General features: G+C 35.1%; 1 protein-coding gene across 2 annotated transcripts in view; it reads left to right on the forward strand.

Annotated features, from left to right (window-relative positions):
* ALCAM (activated leukocyte cell adhesion molecule) overlaps window positions 1-17,201 on the forward strand; it is a 194,849-nt gene that overhangs the window by 136,318 nt on the left and 41,330 nt on the right. For both annotated transcript variants that reach the window (XM_061194146.1, XM_061194147.1), the window contains exons 2-6: window positions 3,406-3,506; window positions 7,384-7,603; window positions 14,778-14,842; window positions 16,063-16,150; window positions 16,607-16,789. In XM_061194146.1, coding sequence (XP_061050129.1) covers window positions 3,406-3,506; window positions 7,384-7,603; window positions 14,778-14,842; window positions 16,063-16,150; window positions 16,607-16,789 — 657 coding nt within the window. The remainder of the gene's footprint in view (window positions 1-3,405; window positions 3,507-7,383; window positions 7,604-14,777; window positions 14,843-16,062; window positions 16,151-16,606; window positions 16,790-17,201) is intronic.

The following is a 17,201-nucleotide window of genomic DNA, read 5'->3' on the forward strand; positions in this document are numbered from 1 at the left end:
TCAAAACTACAGTGAGGTATCACCTCACACCACTCAGAACGGCCATCATCAAAAAATCTAGAAACAATAAATGCTGGAGAGGGTGTGGAGAAAAGGGAACCCTCTTGCACTGTTGGTGGGAATGTAAATTGATACAGCCACTATGGAGAACAGTATGGAGGTTCCTTGAAAAACTAAAAATGGAACTACCATACGACCCAGCAATCCCACTACTGGGCATATACCCTGAGAAAACCATAATTCAAAAAGAGTCATGTAGCACAATGTTCATTGCAGCTCTATTTACAATAGCCCGGACATGGAAACAACCTAAGTGTCCATCTACAGATGAATGGATAAAGAAGATGTGGCACATATATACAATGGAATATTACTCAGCCATAAAAAGAAACGAAATTGAGTTATTTGTAGTGAAGTGGATGGACCTAGAGCCTGTCATACAGAGTGAAGTAAGTCAGAAAGAGAAAAACAAATACCGTATGCTAACACATATATATGGAATCTAAGAAAAAAAAATGGTCATGAAGAACCTAGGAGCAAGATGGGAATAAAGACACAGACCTACTAGAGAATGGACTTGAGGATATGGAGAGGGGGAAGGGTAAGCTGTGACAAAGTGAGAGAGTGGCATGGACATATATACACTACCAAACATAAAATAGATAGCTAGTGGGAAGCAGCCGCATAGCACAGAGAGATCACCTCGGTGGGTGCTTTGTGACCACTTAGAGGGGTGGGATAGGGAGGGTGGGAGGGAGGGAAACGCTAGAGGGAAGAGATATGGGAACATATGTATATTTATACCTGATTCACTTTGTTATAAAGCAGAAACTAACACACCATTGTAAAGCAATTATACTCCAATAAAGATGTTAAAAAATATATATATATATATATATGGTCCTCTTCCTGCTGTGATTGTGCTTTCATCATGCGAATACATTATGTACTTGAAATTCATACAGCTTTAAAATCAATTATAAAAATTATAAAATTTTAAATTTTTAAATCAATTATAAAATATAGAATTATAAAATTTGGTGTATATTAAAGTTCTATAGAGAAGAGGAAAGAAAAATGGTCTGTAAGAAAGAGCAAAGCATTAAATTTTTTGGAAAAGGAATTTGTTTCCCTGTACCTAGCAAAGGATTCACCTCATTGGTACCTAAGCTGTGTAAACTGTTTTCACTCCTTGACCAACCATGGGAGCACTGGCAGTTGTCAAAAGAAGGTGTGTTTTTATAATTATAGGAGATAATTAGAGGTGCGTGTCTTGCCATAATTTAAGGAAGAGATTCACATTATCTTAGAGTCATTACATGTTCAAGTGTCTTGCTATATATTGATGAAAAAAACAAAATATTAAAGCACAAAATGGTTTCCATGGTTTGGCAAACCTGCATGAACAGATTCTAAAATACATGATACAAGTTCCATATTTAATATCCAAAATATTGTAGAAAACAAGTACTATATTGTGAAATAAAGCAATTTCTTAACTGTCATCACTTTGCCTGTCTGCCACCACATATCTAAATCCTAACAATTTTTTATTTTAACAAGGCTGAAGAGACCTTATAGTCTTATGCTCTTCAATGATTTATAGTAAAAAGGAATTTAAAGTATGGTTGACACTAAACAATGAAAAATTATTGATGGAAAATTGTAATTTTTTTTTAACATCTTTATTGGAGTATAATTGCTTTACAATGGTGTGTTAGTTTCTGCTTTATAACAAAGTGAATCAGTTATACATATACACATATCCCCATATCTCTTCCCTCTTGCATCTCCCTCCCTCCCACCCGGTAATTTTTCATTATAAAACAGAATGTAATAAAAATTTTAGTAAAATTTTGTCTCTAATAGCAAGTTAAAAACACACTCTCATGACTTATACTTTGTATTCTTTATTTTAACAATGTTAAAAATACTGGAAAGTAGTTGTGCAGTATATTTACATGAAATTTGTGTTCTTTGTAATGCTTTTGTTCACTGGAGCAAAATTGCTTTAAAGGAAAGTAGCTTCCTCAGTTGACAGAATTTAAAATAGGAATTTTATTACCTTTTCTTTCTTTACTAAGGTTAATGATTTTTATCCCTATATGAAATTTTTATATGTTGTGATTGATGGGTAACAGAGAAAGATAGTATCCACCCTGTCCTGTTTTTCAGAAAGTCATAAGATGGTCTTATTCATGTGTTGTAAATTGCCTTAGCTTTGCACTTTAGCACCACCTGGTGGACAAAATGTCATTTCTTTTTCTTTTCAGTTTAAAATAAAGTTAGCCCCTTCACACTCTGTATCCAATTATGACATATCTTAATAGGTATTTAATTGCAAATGTATCTAACTTTAAAGATAGTTGTAAACAAAATAAGGTAAAAAGATCTGATATATTTCCTAAGTACTATACAATTGCCAAGTTAAATGCCTATGTTTCTTTAAACTTCATAAATATATACAGATTTGAATAGTATGTTACATACGTATGCAAAAATGTGGGTATTGTTGATAATTTAATTATTGAGCATCACATTCTTTTCAATAAAGAATTAAATAAGACCAGGAAGTTTTCTGTACCTTAGTAGCAAACTATTGCTTAAGTTAGATTGTCTATCCAAAAAGCAGTGTAATCACTTCATGAAGAAATTTCATACTACAAATACTTTTTTTCTTTGGCTGCCACGCAGTTTGCAGGTTCTTAGTTCCCCGACCAAGGATTGAACCCGCGCCCTCAGTAGTGAAAGCGTGGAGTCCTAACCACTGGAGAGCCAGGGAATTCCTTACAAATTCTTTTCCTGTTAATATTTTATGTATAATTAAAATGAAAACTAGTATTTTAACCATTGCTACTGTAAAGCAGGCCATTTTCATGCTCATTTTACCACTTATATTTAAGATTCAGTTGTGGTCTTATATGTATTAGTTCTTAGTTTTTAATAGTTTTTTAAATTTTCCAAATTTAAACTTAACAATATTTTCAAATGAAAAACACAAACGTATTTAAAGCTAGTTTTGATAATTTTAAGCATGTTAATCTCTTTGTATAGTCCCACATTTCTATGAAATATAGTGAAGTTTTTTCTTATGAAATACAGTGAAGGTGAAAAGAAACCCTCAGATTCCACACTGTTCCTTTGGCATATACTACTTATCTATTCCTCGCTAAAACTGAGAGGTTTATAGATTTGAACTGTGTGACATTTGAAGGCTTAGTAGCTAAATAAGAGCTGTTGATATTTATAGGAAATATGTTCTAACTACATACTTTGTTGTATGTCATTTAAGATAAAATTATAATACATAACCTTCATTAAGACATGCATCTTGAACTGAAGTTATTTACTTTATTTCAAGAAAACATTTAAACTCTTCTCTCTCATGTTCCTTTTTTTCTAAAGGTCTTGGATGGTATACTGTAAACTCAGCATATGGAGATACCATTGTCATGCCTTGCCGACTCAGTGTACCTCAGAATCTCATGTTTGGCAAATGGAAATATGTAAGTGTGACCTACCTTGGACTTGGTTAATTGCCTCTAGTTTTTGAAAGAAAATTCCTTCTGTGAGTAAATGTGACTTTCAAATTAACGTAATGGCAATATTCAGCTGTGGGTATAAATGTAAAAGGGTGAAATTAATGAGTTGAATATGTCAAAAGAATAATTCCTAAGTCTTACATAACAAATGCTATTTTAAAATAAAGCCAATAAACAGGTAATTCTTAGCTCAAATTAGTCTGAAAGATTCACCCTGAAGTGTCTGAGGCAGAAGAAAAGGCAGAGTTCCAGGGTAAAATCAGTGGAGTATAGGGCAGAGCTTAGTGGAAGATGGCAGCCTTTCTCTACACACTCATGTTTTGTTTGGTGTAGTTACTGCAAAAGCAAGATGCACCAGAAGCCAGAGCATTCAAATGTTCACTGAAAATTAGTCATCAGTATTAGAAGCCTGTTACTGGTACTTGGTCTTAGAACTCAGTCGAAGTGGTAGGTCCTTTTAAAATTTAACACTGCTGATTTTATTCATTTTTTGCAGATAGCAAAATCATATTTTCTCAGGTATCAAGGTACCAATGGGTCTGGAAATGAAGGGTAGATATCCTGGTAGGTGATGTGGGAAGGCTAGGTAACTCTGATAAAATATCTAAATTTCATTACCAAGACCAACAAAAGGTGTCTGTGTGGCACAATTTCCCATTGCTAAATCACATGAGACTCACAATGGTTTGCAAGCTTAAAAAGAGGACATATGTTTCATTGAACACAACTGGCAAATTTTCCCTAGGTCCATGAAATGTTAAAAGGTATTTGAATAGGAAAAGGATTTGATGGTCCAATAATTTTTTTTGACTTTGGGCATAGATTTTTATTATGTATTATTCTTACACATGTAAAAAAAGCAGAATTAATTGGTTGATATATTCCTGAAAGCATCTTACACTTCTGAATTGCTTCAAATCCAATCACACTTCTATATTACTTTAATTCTTGTGATGGTCCAATAATTTTTGAAAAGTTTTTTTACTGCAGTACTTCTCAGAGCCTTTCCTATAGTAAGATACATGATGAATTGTCTGAGTTCATTCATTTCTTAAGTTTATTGAACCACACAACTTTTCCTCTCAGATATCTGCAAGAACAAATGTTCTGCAGAATAGAAATGTACGTAAGTTGCACCCCAGGGGTAGTATAACACAATCTTTTAAAATATGGTTCTGAAGTCAGACTGACATTGTTCTGCCATGTATTGGCTGTGGGATTCTGGACGAGTGAATTAATCCCCATTTTCTCATAGAAAAATATGAGATAATAATAATCTTCCTTACAGTGTTGTGAAGGTTACATGAAGTAACTCATATCAGAATACTTACCTAGTACTTGGCACATGGTAATTGCACGAAGAGTGTAAGCTGTTATGAGTGTGGGGCTACTATGCTCTAAACACACTGTGTGAAGGGCAGGTGAAGGCAAAAGAAGGAGGTGAGGCAGCATAGCACTTCCCTGATCCCTCCTCCTGTTATCCAGCTCACACTGGGTAATTTTTAACTATTTCTGGCTCTCTATAAAAATGGAAATATGAAGTTAAGGCCTATGAGGACAAAGTCTATTAACACCCCTAAAATTCTAAGGGTCTGGGAGACTACCACCTAATTCACCATTGAGTCAAACTTAATGCTAAAATAAATGGAATACAGTGGTGAAAAACTTCTGTGATTATAGACATTTCTGATGCCCAGGAAATAATTTTCACCTAAATGGAACTGGCACAATGGCAGTGAAAACAAATAATAATGGCAATTTTCAAATTGTTAATGAAACAAAAACCTTCAGCAATAAACTGATGAGATACATTTGAAGTACCATACGCTCTAAAAGCAGTCCTGATTCGCAGACATACTATACAACCTCTAATTTAATGTAACCTGAAAGACAAAGAGCAGATTTGGAAAGAGTGAAAGGGAGCAAATACAGAGGAAAGATGGATTAGTTTCTCTCTTACTGCACGGTAATCTCCCTGTGAATGGAGATCATAGCTCCCTGTGTACCCCGCCCTACCTCACTCCCACCACCTCTTCACCAGCATCTGCCTCTGTGCCTGGTACAGAAGAGGCATCTAACGGCTGTCGAGAATGATATAGTGTAGTTATGATGGAGCCAGGCTGTGGAGCTCCAGTCTTGACCCTGCTGAGATACACTGGCCGGGGCAATGGACCAGTTATTTAACCAATCTCTGTCTCCATTGTCTAAAAATGAAGCCAATATTATGTGTAATTTACAGGGTTGTTATGAATATTAAATCCATTAATGCATGGAAAGCCCAAAGAAAGTACCCTGGCATACAGTTAAGTGCTCGAAATTTAATAACTATTATTTCTTGCATAAGTGAACAAATATATTATAGAAATTTAAAATACTGGTCTAACTGGTCTAACATATTTTTCTTAATGAAGGAATAATTTAGTACAAGGATTTGCATTGTAAACCTGTGGCAAAATTAAAAGATTTAAGGAGAATATTACTGATGTATTCAGATATTCAACCAGCTAAACCTTTTGGACTCCAAGATTAGCTTAGTAATTGTCTTAGTCAGTTTGGGCTGTTATAACAAAATGCCACAGACTGGATAGTTTAAACAACAGACATTTATTTCTCACAGTTCTGGAGGCTGGGCAGTCCAAAATCAAGGTGCCAGCCGATTCACCTCTTGCGGAGGACCCTCTTCCTGATTTGCTGACAGCTGCCACTTGCTATGTGCTCACAAAACCTCTTCTTTGTGTTCTCATTGAGAGAGAGAGCTCTCACGTTTCTTCCTCTTCTTATAAGGGCACTGTTCCCATCATGAGGGTACCATCCCCATGACCTCATCTAAACTTCAACACCTCTCAGGGGCCCACCTCCACTAATCCCACACTGGGGGTTAGGGCTTAGGCATATAAATTTAGTCCGTAACATTAGTAAATATTAATAATTTTTAAAACGTTACTCCTCATAACACCTTGAAATTTGTCATGCATTTTAGAATGTTTTATCATATTTTATTTTCTCAAAGGCCTTGTGAGGTAAGTAGAAGAGGGATTGGCCCTTATTTTAGATTATTGTTAGTAGGTAAGAGAATGTTTGTGGGAGCAGAGGAAGAAATGAATTATGTCTCAGTGCTCTTGGCATAATTGTATATGCCAGATTTTATATGAAAGCCCTTCGAGCTAAGTTTTAAGATTCAGATAGCAAAACTATGGGTTTTAGTGATTAATCTAATTCTGTTGCTTAATGGACATGATCATTTCACAAGGGCAAATACTGTTCCTCCATGAAGACACATTAAGCTATGTTATGTGTAAAGGTCAGCTGTGTCAGTTCTGGCTGAAACTGAAAAGTGTGGACACATAAAGTATGTGGATTAAAGTAATGAACATGCTAAAGATAATTGCCCAGGATTTCTAAATGAGTGTTTGCAGCTCAAGTGTATGCTTACTCTGATAGTTAGCTGAAAATCCTTTTGTAACATAACACTTATATGTTTGTTTTCATCTATTTTTTTTCTTTTACATTAGACATAAGGCCAACCCTTGTCATTTTCAAAACAGTTACTAATTCTGTCCTCCAGATGCAAGAAAAGCTTGGATTCCTAAAGCTCTGTCCTTTCATTTTTGTATATTTAAATTGATACCTGTAAAAGAACTTACAGCTTCTCTTCTTATGAAGAATAATTTTCTATAACCAAAGATTTATATGAGGCACATATCTAAAATTATTCTTCTTGGACCAAACTACAAATTTTGGTGGAATAATACGGCCAAGAAAATTTTGTTATTCTGGCTGTAATCCTGAAACATCTAAATATGCCTGTTTTTTAAAAATGTATTGTTATTTCAATTTTTAGGAAAAGCCTGATGGCTCCCCAGTATTTATTGCCTTCAGGTCCTCTACAAAGAAAAGTGTGCAGTACGACGATGTACCAGAATACAAAGACAGACTGAACCTCTCAGAAAACTACACTCTCTCTATCAGTAATGCAAAGATCAGTGATGAAAAGAGATTTGTGTGCATGCTCGTAACTGAGGACAACGTGTTTGAGGCACCTACAGTAGTCAAGGTGTTCAGTAAGTAGTCTGCAGTGTAATGCTAAGTGGGATTGATGGCTGGTACTAGAAAATGTTCTTTAGAAAGAAGACTGAACTCTCTGCAGTGTCTCCACAGTAGGCATCTATGTAAGAGGACTTCTAGAGATCTTCATTCTGCTCATGCATGCTGTCAGTGAGGAAAACAAAAAACCTGAAATGCAAATAGGAGCTTTGCAATGAGGAACTAAAAGAATATTCTGTTGTTTTGTTGGGTAAAATTTCCTGTGATATGAAATAGTGCTAAATGAAAACTGGCATGTGATCCTTTACTTTCACTGACGTACAAATAAATGTTCTGTGATACATATTGATACATAGATATATAATACATGCACATATTCATGCATATCATGCTTACATATATATGAATTAGGCTAAACCATATAAAAGTTGCCATTTGATATTGTAAAAACAATAAAATACTGGGCTTCCCTGGTGGCGCAGTGGTTGAGAATCTGCCTGCCAATGCAGGGGACACGGGTTCGAGCCCTGGTCTGGGAAGATCCCACATGCCGCGGAGCAACTAGGCCCGTGAGCCACAACTACTGAGCCTGCGTGTCTGGAGCCTGTGCTCCGCAACAAGAGAGGCCGCGATAGTGAAAGGCCCGCGCACCGCGATGAAGAGCGGCCCCCACTTGCCGCAACTAGAGAAAGCCCTCGCACAGAAACGAAGACCCAACACAGCCAAAAATAAATAAATAAATAAATAAAATTTAAAAAAAAAACAATAAAATACAAACAAGAGACCTAAGTTTTCTGTATATGTATATACATGTGTGTGTATATGTGTGTGTACACACACACATTTTGACCTTTAATGCTTAATGCTTGTTGATTTACTTCTTGAGACTGTTCAAGCGGTTTAGAAAATTGCCCTAAAATAAAGAAGTACACCACACTCTAAATGTGTACATGGAATCCACCAAGGGGAAAAAGTAGAGGAGGGTTGGAACAAGAAAAGGTTGTAGAAGAAACTTGTAATAATTACTGGAGGTTACTTTGCCTCATGATAATATATAGTTAATGTGCATGTACAAATAGCTACGCAAATGAATGACTTGAGAAGTTCTAATTAAAACTTTTTATCTTTTAATATTCTAATAAAATATCCCACCTTCATTACATCCTAATATCTTAGAAATTACAGGGAGAAAAATAGGTCTCGAAAGTTTCAGAATACCAGTCTTTTTTAATTAGGGAAGAAGGTCTCACTTTTCAGTTTTTTCCTCTGCTTTCTGATAACTTGACAGCACCTAGAAATTATTAAAATAAACAGGGAAGAAAGAAACCCAGAGGGCCTTGCTACTACAGCAATTAACCGTGGATTTTTCCTGTTTCTCTTGTAATGCCTATACAACTAAGTAGGACTGTCCCTTAAGCATTTATATGGACTTCAGTGCTCTTATGGACTCATGACAAGGATTCAGAGTGCTTATACTATCAAGGAGACCTTTGTTCTCCCGAAGAACCTTGTAAAAGCATAGTACACGTTTCAGTTGATTACCTTTCAGCTTAGAAGGTACTTTCCAGAAACCATCCACTCAATTCAATCATTTTATGGATCAAACCAAGTACCAAGCGTTTCCCAGTTACGCCCCCTTCCATGAAACACCCCGGATAATCTCCATCCTGTATTTGCCAAAGTCCCATGTATTTTTTCTTTCTTGTCTTTTATTTCACTTTGATGTTATTAGGAAGATGGATGGTGTGCTGCTAAAAACACTTTTTCTAAAGTGAGCAACCAAAATCTTTTAATTAGGCCATGAGGTCGTAAATATAAGTACACAAGAATGTACTGCAGTAGGTACAGAGATTAAGTCACAGCATTCTAAAGTTATATGTATTGATTTGTCATTGAAATGTTTCTTTGTTATTATGTTAAAATTACCAAATATCAAGACAGTCTACAAGAAAGTTGAGAAAATTCAGGTTGTTCCATTTCGAAGAAACATTTGTGACAATTTTCAGAATATAATTTTTTAAATGCCAAAAAACATCATTTGGCCTAATTTGATAAAATTTGTAAGCTGTTTTGGAATACAGAGGATTTCTATGGTTATAAAAACACACTCAAACCCTACATACCATCAACTCCCCCTACCCCCTTCTCTTTTGAATGTTGTTGAAAACAAAGTGATTCTCAGAAACAGAATTTGCATTCCAGGCTCTGGGCCAGAGAGAATTTAAACAGACAAGTTACACACTTTTGAAAATGGGGTTTTATACTAGAAACTGTGGGACCCTCCAAGTCCAATTAAATAAACAGCACAGCTCATGATAAAGAAAGAGTTTGCAAGAGCATATAAGGGCTTTGCTTCTTTAAAAATAATGAATTTACTTTGGATCGTTATTTGTGAAGCAAATGGCAGCTGTGACATGGAGGCTTTCATTCTACGCATGTATATATTGCAGTCACTTAAGAGTTACTAGGCTCATCAATCAGTCCTCTGTTTCCTTCTGTCGAGTCACCTAGCACCTAGCAACATGCACTGTGTACCACAGAATGAGTGTGGTTAACGTGAGCTAATCCCAGATCAGTTTGCTGCAGTGTCCTCCTGACAAGCACAAACTGTTTTTATTCAAACTAGAGGTCATGACTGATGACTTTATTACTTCTGATGTAGGTTTGTTTATTCAGTTTTAAGCTATATCTCAGATGCAAGAAATCATGCCCATAAAGTAGACCAGATCCAAGTAAGTCCCATGCTTTGTCACCACTAATGAGGCATTTTTGTTTGTTTGGTTGGTTAGTCGTTGAATGGCATCAAAATCAAACAGTTTGCATTTAATGCACATTTGAAGTTAATAAAACCATCCCTTAGGAAGAGTAGATCTTAGAGGTTGAATGCTTGCCCAGAGAGCCAAATGGCTGTCAGTGATATAATGGAAAAATCACTGAACTGGTCATCAGGAGATCTGGCTTTGTTAGATCTGCTGCTAATTTCTGACCTTGGGCAAGTGACTTCACCAGTCAGGGCAGGGGCTTCGATTCCCTCCTCATCAGTAAATGAGTACTTTGGATTAGGCAGTGGTTTTCCCACTCTGTTCCTAGGATCCTCTTGACGTGCTAATGAATAGGGCTGAGGAGGGTGAGGAGCTAGCTGCTTCTACTTGATTAGCTATAATTTGCCCACTCAATATTTGGAAGTTTTTTCATGATATTTTGTTCAGGGGGAAAAAAGGCAGAAGGGCTTGAGTACTAAAAAGCATTTGAAAACCACAATCCAGCCTAATCTTCTGCACTGGTGTGTGTGGTATTAAAAGGAAGACTGTTCCCGTGACTTCCACCTGGACCAACCAGCTCTCCTAGTGATGGTTGACATCACAGTGTTATTTGAGCTTTCATTGGGACACTGTTCTCAATGTTTTATCAAAACTGAGCATCCCTCCTCCCACCCTCCCTGTGAAAGTTATTCAACTTTCAACTGCAAGTCATTTTTATTTTTTCAGAATGAAGGAAGCAGAAAATACCTTTTTAACAAATGAGATCTACACTGTATATTTCATTTTGATTCTTTAAGTATAAAAAATACCTTTTCCCATCTCATAAGGAAAATAAACGATTTCATGCTCACAGTGACCTACTTAAAGTACATCAAGAGTTGATTGCTGACAAAGTACTGAGAGAAGCACCCTTGACTCAATGTAACCAGTGCACCTGCCTTTTCTTGCTCTCTTCCCATATCAAACTGAGCCATCCTCTGTGTGAGGATTTTGAGAATAACACTCATGCATTTGGGTGATATAGAGCAGTTTTGCATTCATCACTCCATCCTCACCTGGCTGTGAAACTCTTGACAAAATTATTTTACTAATGCAAATAAATTTGTGGTATGACTTTTCCTTTCAATTCTATACTTAGTTATGAATCCTTGAATCATATTAAGACATAATTCACATAAAGTTTTTTTAAAACACTTTGGAATCAATATGCAATTTTGCTAAAATAGTACACATCCTCTTTTATGGTCTTCTAACTAATTCTCATCGATTGTTACAAGCTAATATAAGAGAAAGTTACATACAAAATATGTATTTGATATAGAGGGCTTGAAACAGAAGTTTGAGAAAATAACTCAGAGAAATGCAATAGGTATTACCATTACTTTCTCAATACCCACTGTGACTCTCTCTTCTAAATGGAAAAGTGAATAACAGTACAAAGAGGACTAAATTTTAAGCATACTTTCATCAGGTTTTCCTGGGTTTGCTGCAGTTTTATTTTATTGAAATAAGAATAAATTTTAGAAAGTGTTTATGGAAACAAAGCACACATGGCCATGTGGAAAAGACCAACAATTGTAACACATCGGTATTTATGGTTATATGGGGTTTATAAGTCAAAGTAGAGGAATATATTTGACATTAGAGGAAGTATGTTCCAACTGAATTGGTATCTGATTTTGGTGAACTAGAAATTAGTACAACTTAACAAAACTGCCCATCCTCGTTTTCTATTAAGAGCCTAATTTTTTGGAGGATTTTTCAGATCTCTCTATATATTCCAGGCATAGATAGTACTGAGGAAACAAAAAACTATTTGCTCTTTTTTTCTTGTTAATCTTGACACTTGATCAACCACAAAAATTAATTTAATATCTTACCTCTCTTGAGCTTTCAGAGAGGTGTCACTGAATAACTGATTTTAGTTCCCAGAGAACTTACACTTACTCAAGCTCCAAGATTTTTGTTCTGTTTAAATATTTTGGATGCAGCCCTCTCTCAAAGGTATTAGACATTTGCCATAAAACATTGAATTCTGAACATAATTTAAGGTTTTATCCATAACTCAGAGTTGTAATTATGAACATTAATGATGTTACATTAAAATAGTGGTAAAACCAAGACTTACTGATGTGTGTTGGAGAAGGCTTTAATCCCCTACCACATGATTCCCAGGAATTGCTATTTATGTTGTTTTGATTTTTATAATTTATTTTTTCTAATTGAAAAAAATTTTTTAAATTGAAGTATACTTGATTTACAATATTATATTAGTTTCAGGTGTACAACAGTGATTCAATATTTTTATAGATTATACTCCATTTAAAGTTATTACAAAATAATGGCTATATTTCCCTGTGCTTCACAATATATCCCTGTTACTTATTAATTTTATACATGGTGATTTTTACCTCTTAACCCCCTGCACATATCTTGTCCCTACCCCTTTTCCTTTCCCCACTGGTAAACACTAGTTTGTTCTATATATCAGTGAATGTATTTCTGTTTTGTTATATTCATTCATTTGTTTTGTTTTTTATATTCCACATATTAGTGATAACATACAGTATTTGTCTTTTTCTGTCAGACTTATTTCACTAAGCATAAATACCCTCCAGGTCCATTCATGTTGTTGCAAATGGCAAAATTTCAGTCTTTTATATGGCTGACTAATATCCCATTAGGGGTGTGTGTGTGTGTGTGTGCGTGTGTGTATACACACGTAACATCTTCTTTATGTGTGATGGACACTTAGGTTTCTTCCATATCTTGTGTATTGTAAATAATGCTGCTAAAAACATAGGGGTACATGAATCTTTATGAATTAGAGTTTTTCTTTTCTTTGAATATATGCCAGGAATGAAATTGCTGGATCAGTTTTTTATATTTTGTCAGTTTTTTATATTTTTGGTCACATTCCTAACAATCAGGTAGCCAGGTGTCACTTCTTGTTTGTGTTAATGTAATTGTCTGTTATGCTTTTCTATTTTTCTATGTTTCTTTTTTCCATTTCTTTTTATCTTTCTTATATTTTCTTTCCAATCTGTGCATTTAGAATATAGATAATCACTCTTCAGAAAATTGTATCAAGAGAATTATACTTCTAGAATTAATAGTAAATAGGCCTCTTATAATTAAAGTGTAAGCTCAACAGATAGGCAGATTCACTATTATTATTAATTATTCTAATTTCTAATATAAAACAATTGCAAAGGGAAAATTAACTCAGGATATTAACCTGAAGAAGCTTACATTATTTTTGCATACAATCTTGGTGATACCCATCTTGCTGTTCCAAAGACTTTTTGTCTTCATCCTTGTTTTCTATAATGGTCTGGGTAGGTAACATGTCTGATAACTGAATTCCAAATTGAGTAATAATTATACAAAAGCAATTTAGTTTAGTTTGGTAATCAAAATTGAAAGTGTAGATATGGTAGACAAGACTATGGAAGAGAGAATAGCTGGTTGTTTTTATTTGTCTATTTATTTGAAAATAGAATAGTTCTCCATGAGACTCACAAAAATCAATGACAATGAGGAAATATCCATTTTCTATAGACTAATTGTTAGAGCTAATTAAAAAGTTTAAAAATCCATCAATGATAGATAACTAATAGCTAAGAATAAAATAAGTTTAAATAATACCTTCTTGCTGCAATTTGTAATCAATTTTTCCTGAAGCCTCTATTAGAATTTATGCTTACTGAACTTCCTATATTTAAAACGCTTCTGTCCATTATCTCATGTTCCAAATTTGAAAGATTTTCTCACATTTATAGTTTCATAATATAACTTCATTTAAAAGATAAGGTGTGAGATACACAGGAAACTTGGGCTTCTACATCCCTTAGCCACTTTGCATTTCCCATGATTTTAGAGCAGTGATTCTTAAACTCCGCTGTGCCCAAGAATCCCCAATGGAACTTGTTTAAAAAGTAGGTTTATAGGATTTTCCCCAGATATGCTGATTTAGTTGGCCAGGTAGAGCTCAGAAATCTGCATTTTAAATAAGCACCCCTGTGATTCAGATTCATATGGACTCAGGTTTTCCTCTAAGGAGATGGAAATTATTAAGTAGAAAGTGCACATGGTAATCAATTGCAGATAACATATCCTCTTTAGTATATTAACCTCTGTTTACAATCTGAACCGTACTCACTGTTTATAAAGCATCCAGAAAACATTACCAATATTTTATTCACAGGAATAATAAGCACTTAAAATAATATTTAATATAATAAAGCAAATATTTGGAAGGGGTAAACTAACCAGATTTCTTAATTATAGATTATATGGGAAATCTATTTTTTATTTTGTTGCTTATTTTTCTACTTTGGGTAAATGAGTTATTTTTCTATAAACCAAATCACAAATGTTCATTTTCTTCTCCCACATGCACTTAAAATCTTTCTCTACTTAACTTTAGAGCAACCATCTAAACCCGAAATTGTAAGCAAAGCCCCATTTCTTGAAACAGAGCAGCTTAAAAAGGTAAGAACTTGTTTTTGATTAATTGCCTTTCCTTAGCCTAGTGTTGAATGCCTTCTCCTGGCCTCAGATGCCAGGACAAATAAGATAGACTTTGCTCTGTGGAGCTGACAGTGTTCCAGGTGGCAGTCAGAAAGTCTGCACAAGGTAGAGAGGAGACACAGAGGAAGGCTTGGTCATTTCTGAAGGGAGGAGAGGGAGATGAGAGTAAAAAAAGGCATAAGTCTTTCTTGTTTGAACGAAATGGATGTTTAATGAAGTAATGACACATGAGTAGATTTTCTCCAGACCAAAGGTAAAAAGGGCTTTCCAACAATATGAAATAATACCATGTTAAAGAAAATGGCATGTTTGGGAAACACATTATTTGCGTTGCTGGAATTTTGGGTGCTCAGCCAGTGGGCAAGAGAGTGCAATAAGAGATAAATCTCGAGAGTTAAAGAGAAGCTGGATTATGACAAGCCTTCTGTCATGTATAGTGTTTGGTCTCTATCTTATTGACAAATTAAACTATTGAAAAGTTGAAGTTAAGGGATAAGATCAGGTTTAAACAATCACAGTAGCAGAGGTTTGAAGGAAGTCTGTATTGAAGGAGGGACAAAACTGGAGTTCCATATATGAGCACATCACTTGATTCATAATCTCATTTTCACTAACTAAAATAGCCAAATTTTCCTTGGCTGGGGGAAAAAGCAAGTTCAGAATTCTTTGAATCAGATTGAATTTGACTGCATAGTACAACACTAAATATTAAGAACACGTGAAGTAAAGTGGTGGGGATTATAGATCGTGGTAAGTATATGTCATCTGAAATAAACGTAGCATGAAGCTGGAGAGGCAGCCTCATTTTAACACCATTAATGATTCTTGAATACACAGATCTATGAACCATGGTAATAGCCAATGTTAATATAGTTATGTTATTTAGTTAATGTTAAAACTGAATACTGTCAAAATGAATCAGGTAATGCTTTTAAATGAATGTGATTTTATTAATGGTGGCAGCATCTATTGCACATTTTAAAATGGGCAAGACCATAATTTTAAGCACAAAACATTGTTTTTATACAAGAGTGCATTCATTCAGTCCTTAGTCAAGGCTTGGAAAATGAATGGGTCAGGAAATCGTTGGAGTAACTCTGCATCCCTTGAGGAGTCTGGGGCTTTCAAATGGACAACCACTGATGCAACCAAGGTTGTAATATTTCCTCTTTATTTTGCAGTTGGGTGAGTGCATTTCAAAAGACAGTTATCCGGATGGCAACATCACGTGGTACAGGAATGGAAAAGTTCTGCAACCCCTTGAAGGAGGTGGGTAAGAAGTGGGCAATAAATTCAGATGACATGTTTTGCCTTTCTCTTGTCTAAGCATTCCTTAGACTATCCTGAGTCTAAATGCATTGCCCTCTTTTGATCTATGATTCTATACTTTGTTACTTTATGTATCCATTAAATCAGAAGGGATTTTTAAAACATCATTTTAGACCTTGTGCAGAAGAATCAAGAGCAGAGAAAATTATTTCTCTATATGGCATGTTCTAAAAGTTAATTAAAGTGAGTGGGAGATAGAATTCCAGGATTCTATTTCTGTCCATGTCTCTGATTCATGTTTTTGAAAAGACATCTACCTCACTACCTGTCAATTTTCCCTCCTGTTAAATACAGTAAGAAGGACAAAACCACTTCTCAAAGTTGCTGTGACAGTTAATTAAGGACTGTGATTTTCCAATGAAAGATCCTACCATTAGTGTTCTTTATTTTCTTCAGCGGTGGTCATAATTTTTAAAAAGCAAATGGACCCAGTGACTCAGCTCTATATCATGACTTCATCCCTGGAGTACAAGACAACCAAGGCTGACATTCAAATGCCATTCACCTGCTCTGTGACATATTATGGACCATCCGGCCAGAAAACAGTTTACTCTGAACAAGCAGTCTTTGATATTTACTGTAAGTAACTCAATAAATAATTATGCAATTTTTATGTATTAGAAAAAATATTCCAATGCTATTTTAAGTCCCAATCCAAAAGCTCTTTGGAATCTACTTCCAAACCCCCATCCCCATTCCATGGTACCCAAATAATCTCTTCCTCTTTGCAAGACCTATGGAATAAATGCTTACCCATCTATGATATCTTTCACTCTATACTTTGTTATTTATAATCATCTGTTCTGTATTACACTAGACACTAAGTTCCTTAAACACAAGATCTCTAACTTAGTCTGATTTCTTCTGGTAGTCCTCAGCCCTGACGCACAGCCTTGGATTTTGTAGGAGTTCAGAATGCCATCTGATGGTTTTCTGAATGAATGACAGATGAATAGAAGCTTATGACTGATTGGTTTTCTAGATATGGAAT

Source organism: Eubalaena glacialis, chromosome 6, assembly GCF_028564815.1.
Source record: "Eubalaena glacialis isolate mEubGla1 chromosome 6, mEubGla1.1.hap2.+ XY, whole genome shotgun sequence".
In the NCBI taxonomy this organism is placed as follows: domain Eukaryota; kingdom Metazoa; phylum Chordata; class Mammalia; order Artiodactyla; family Balaenidae; genus Eubalaena; species Eubalaena glacialis.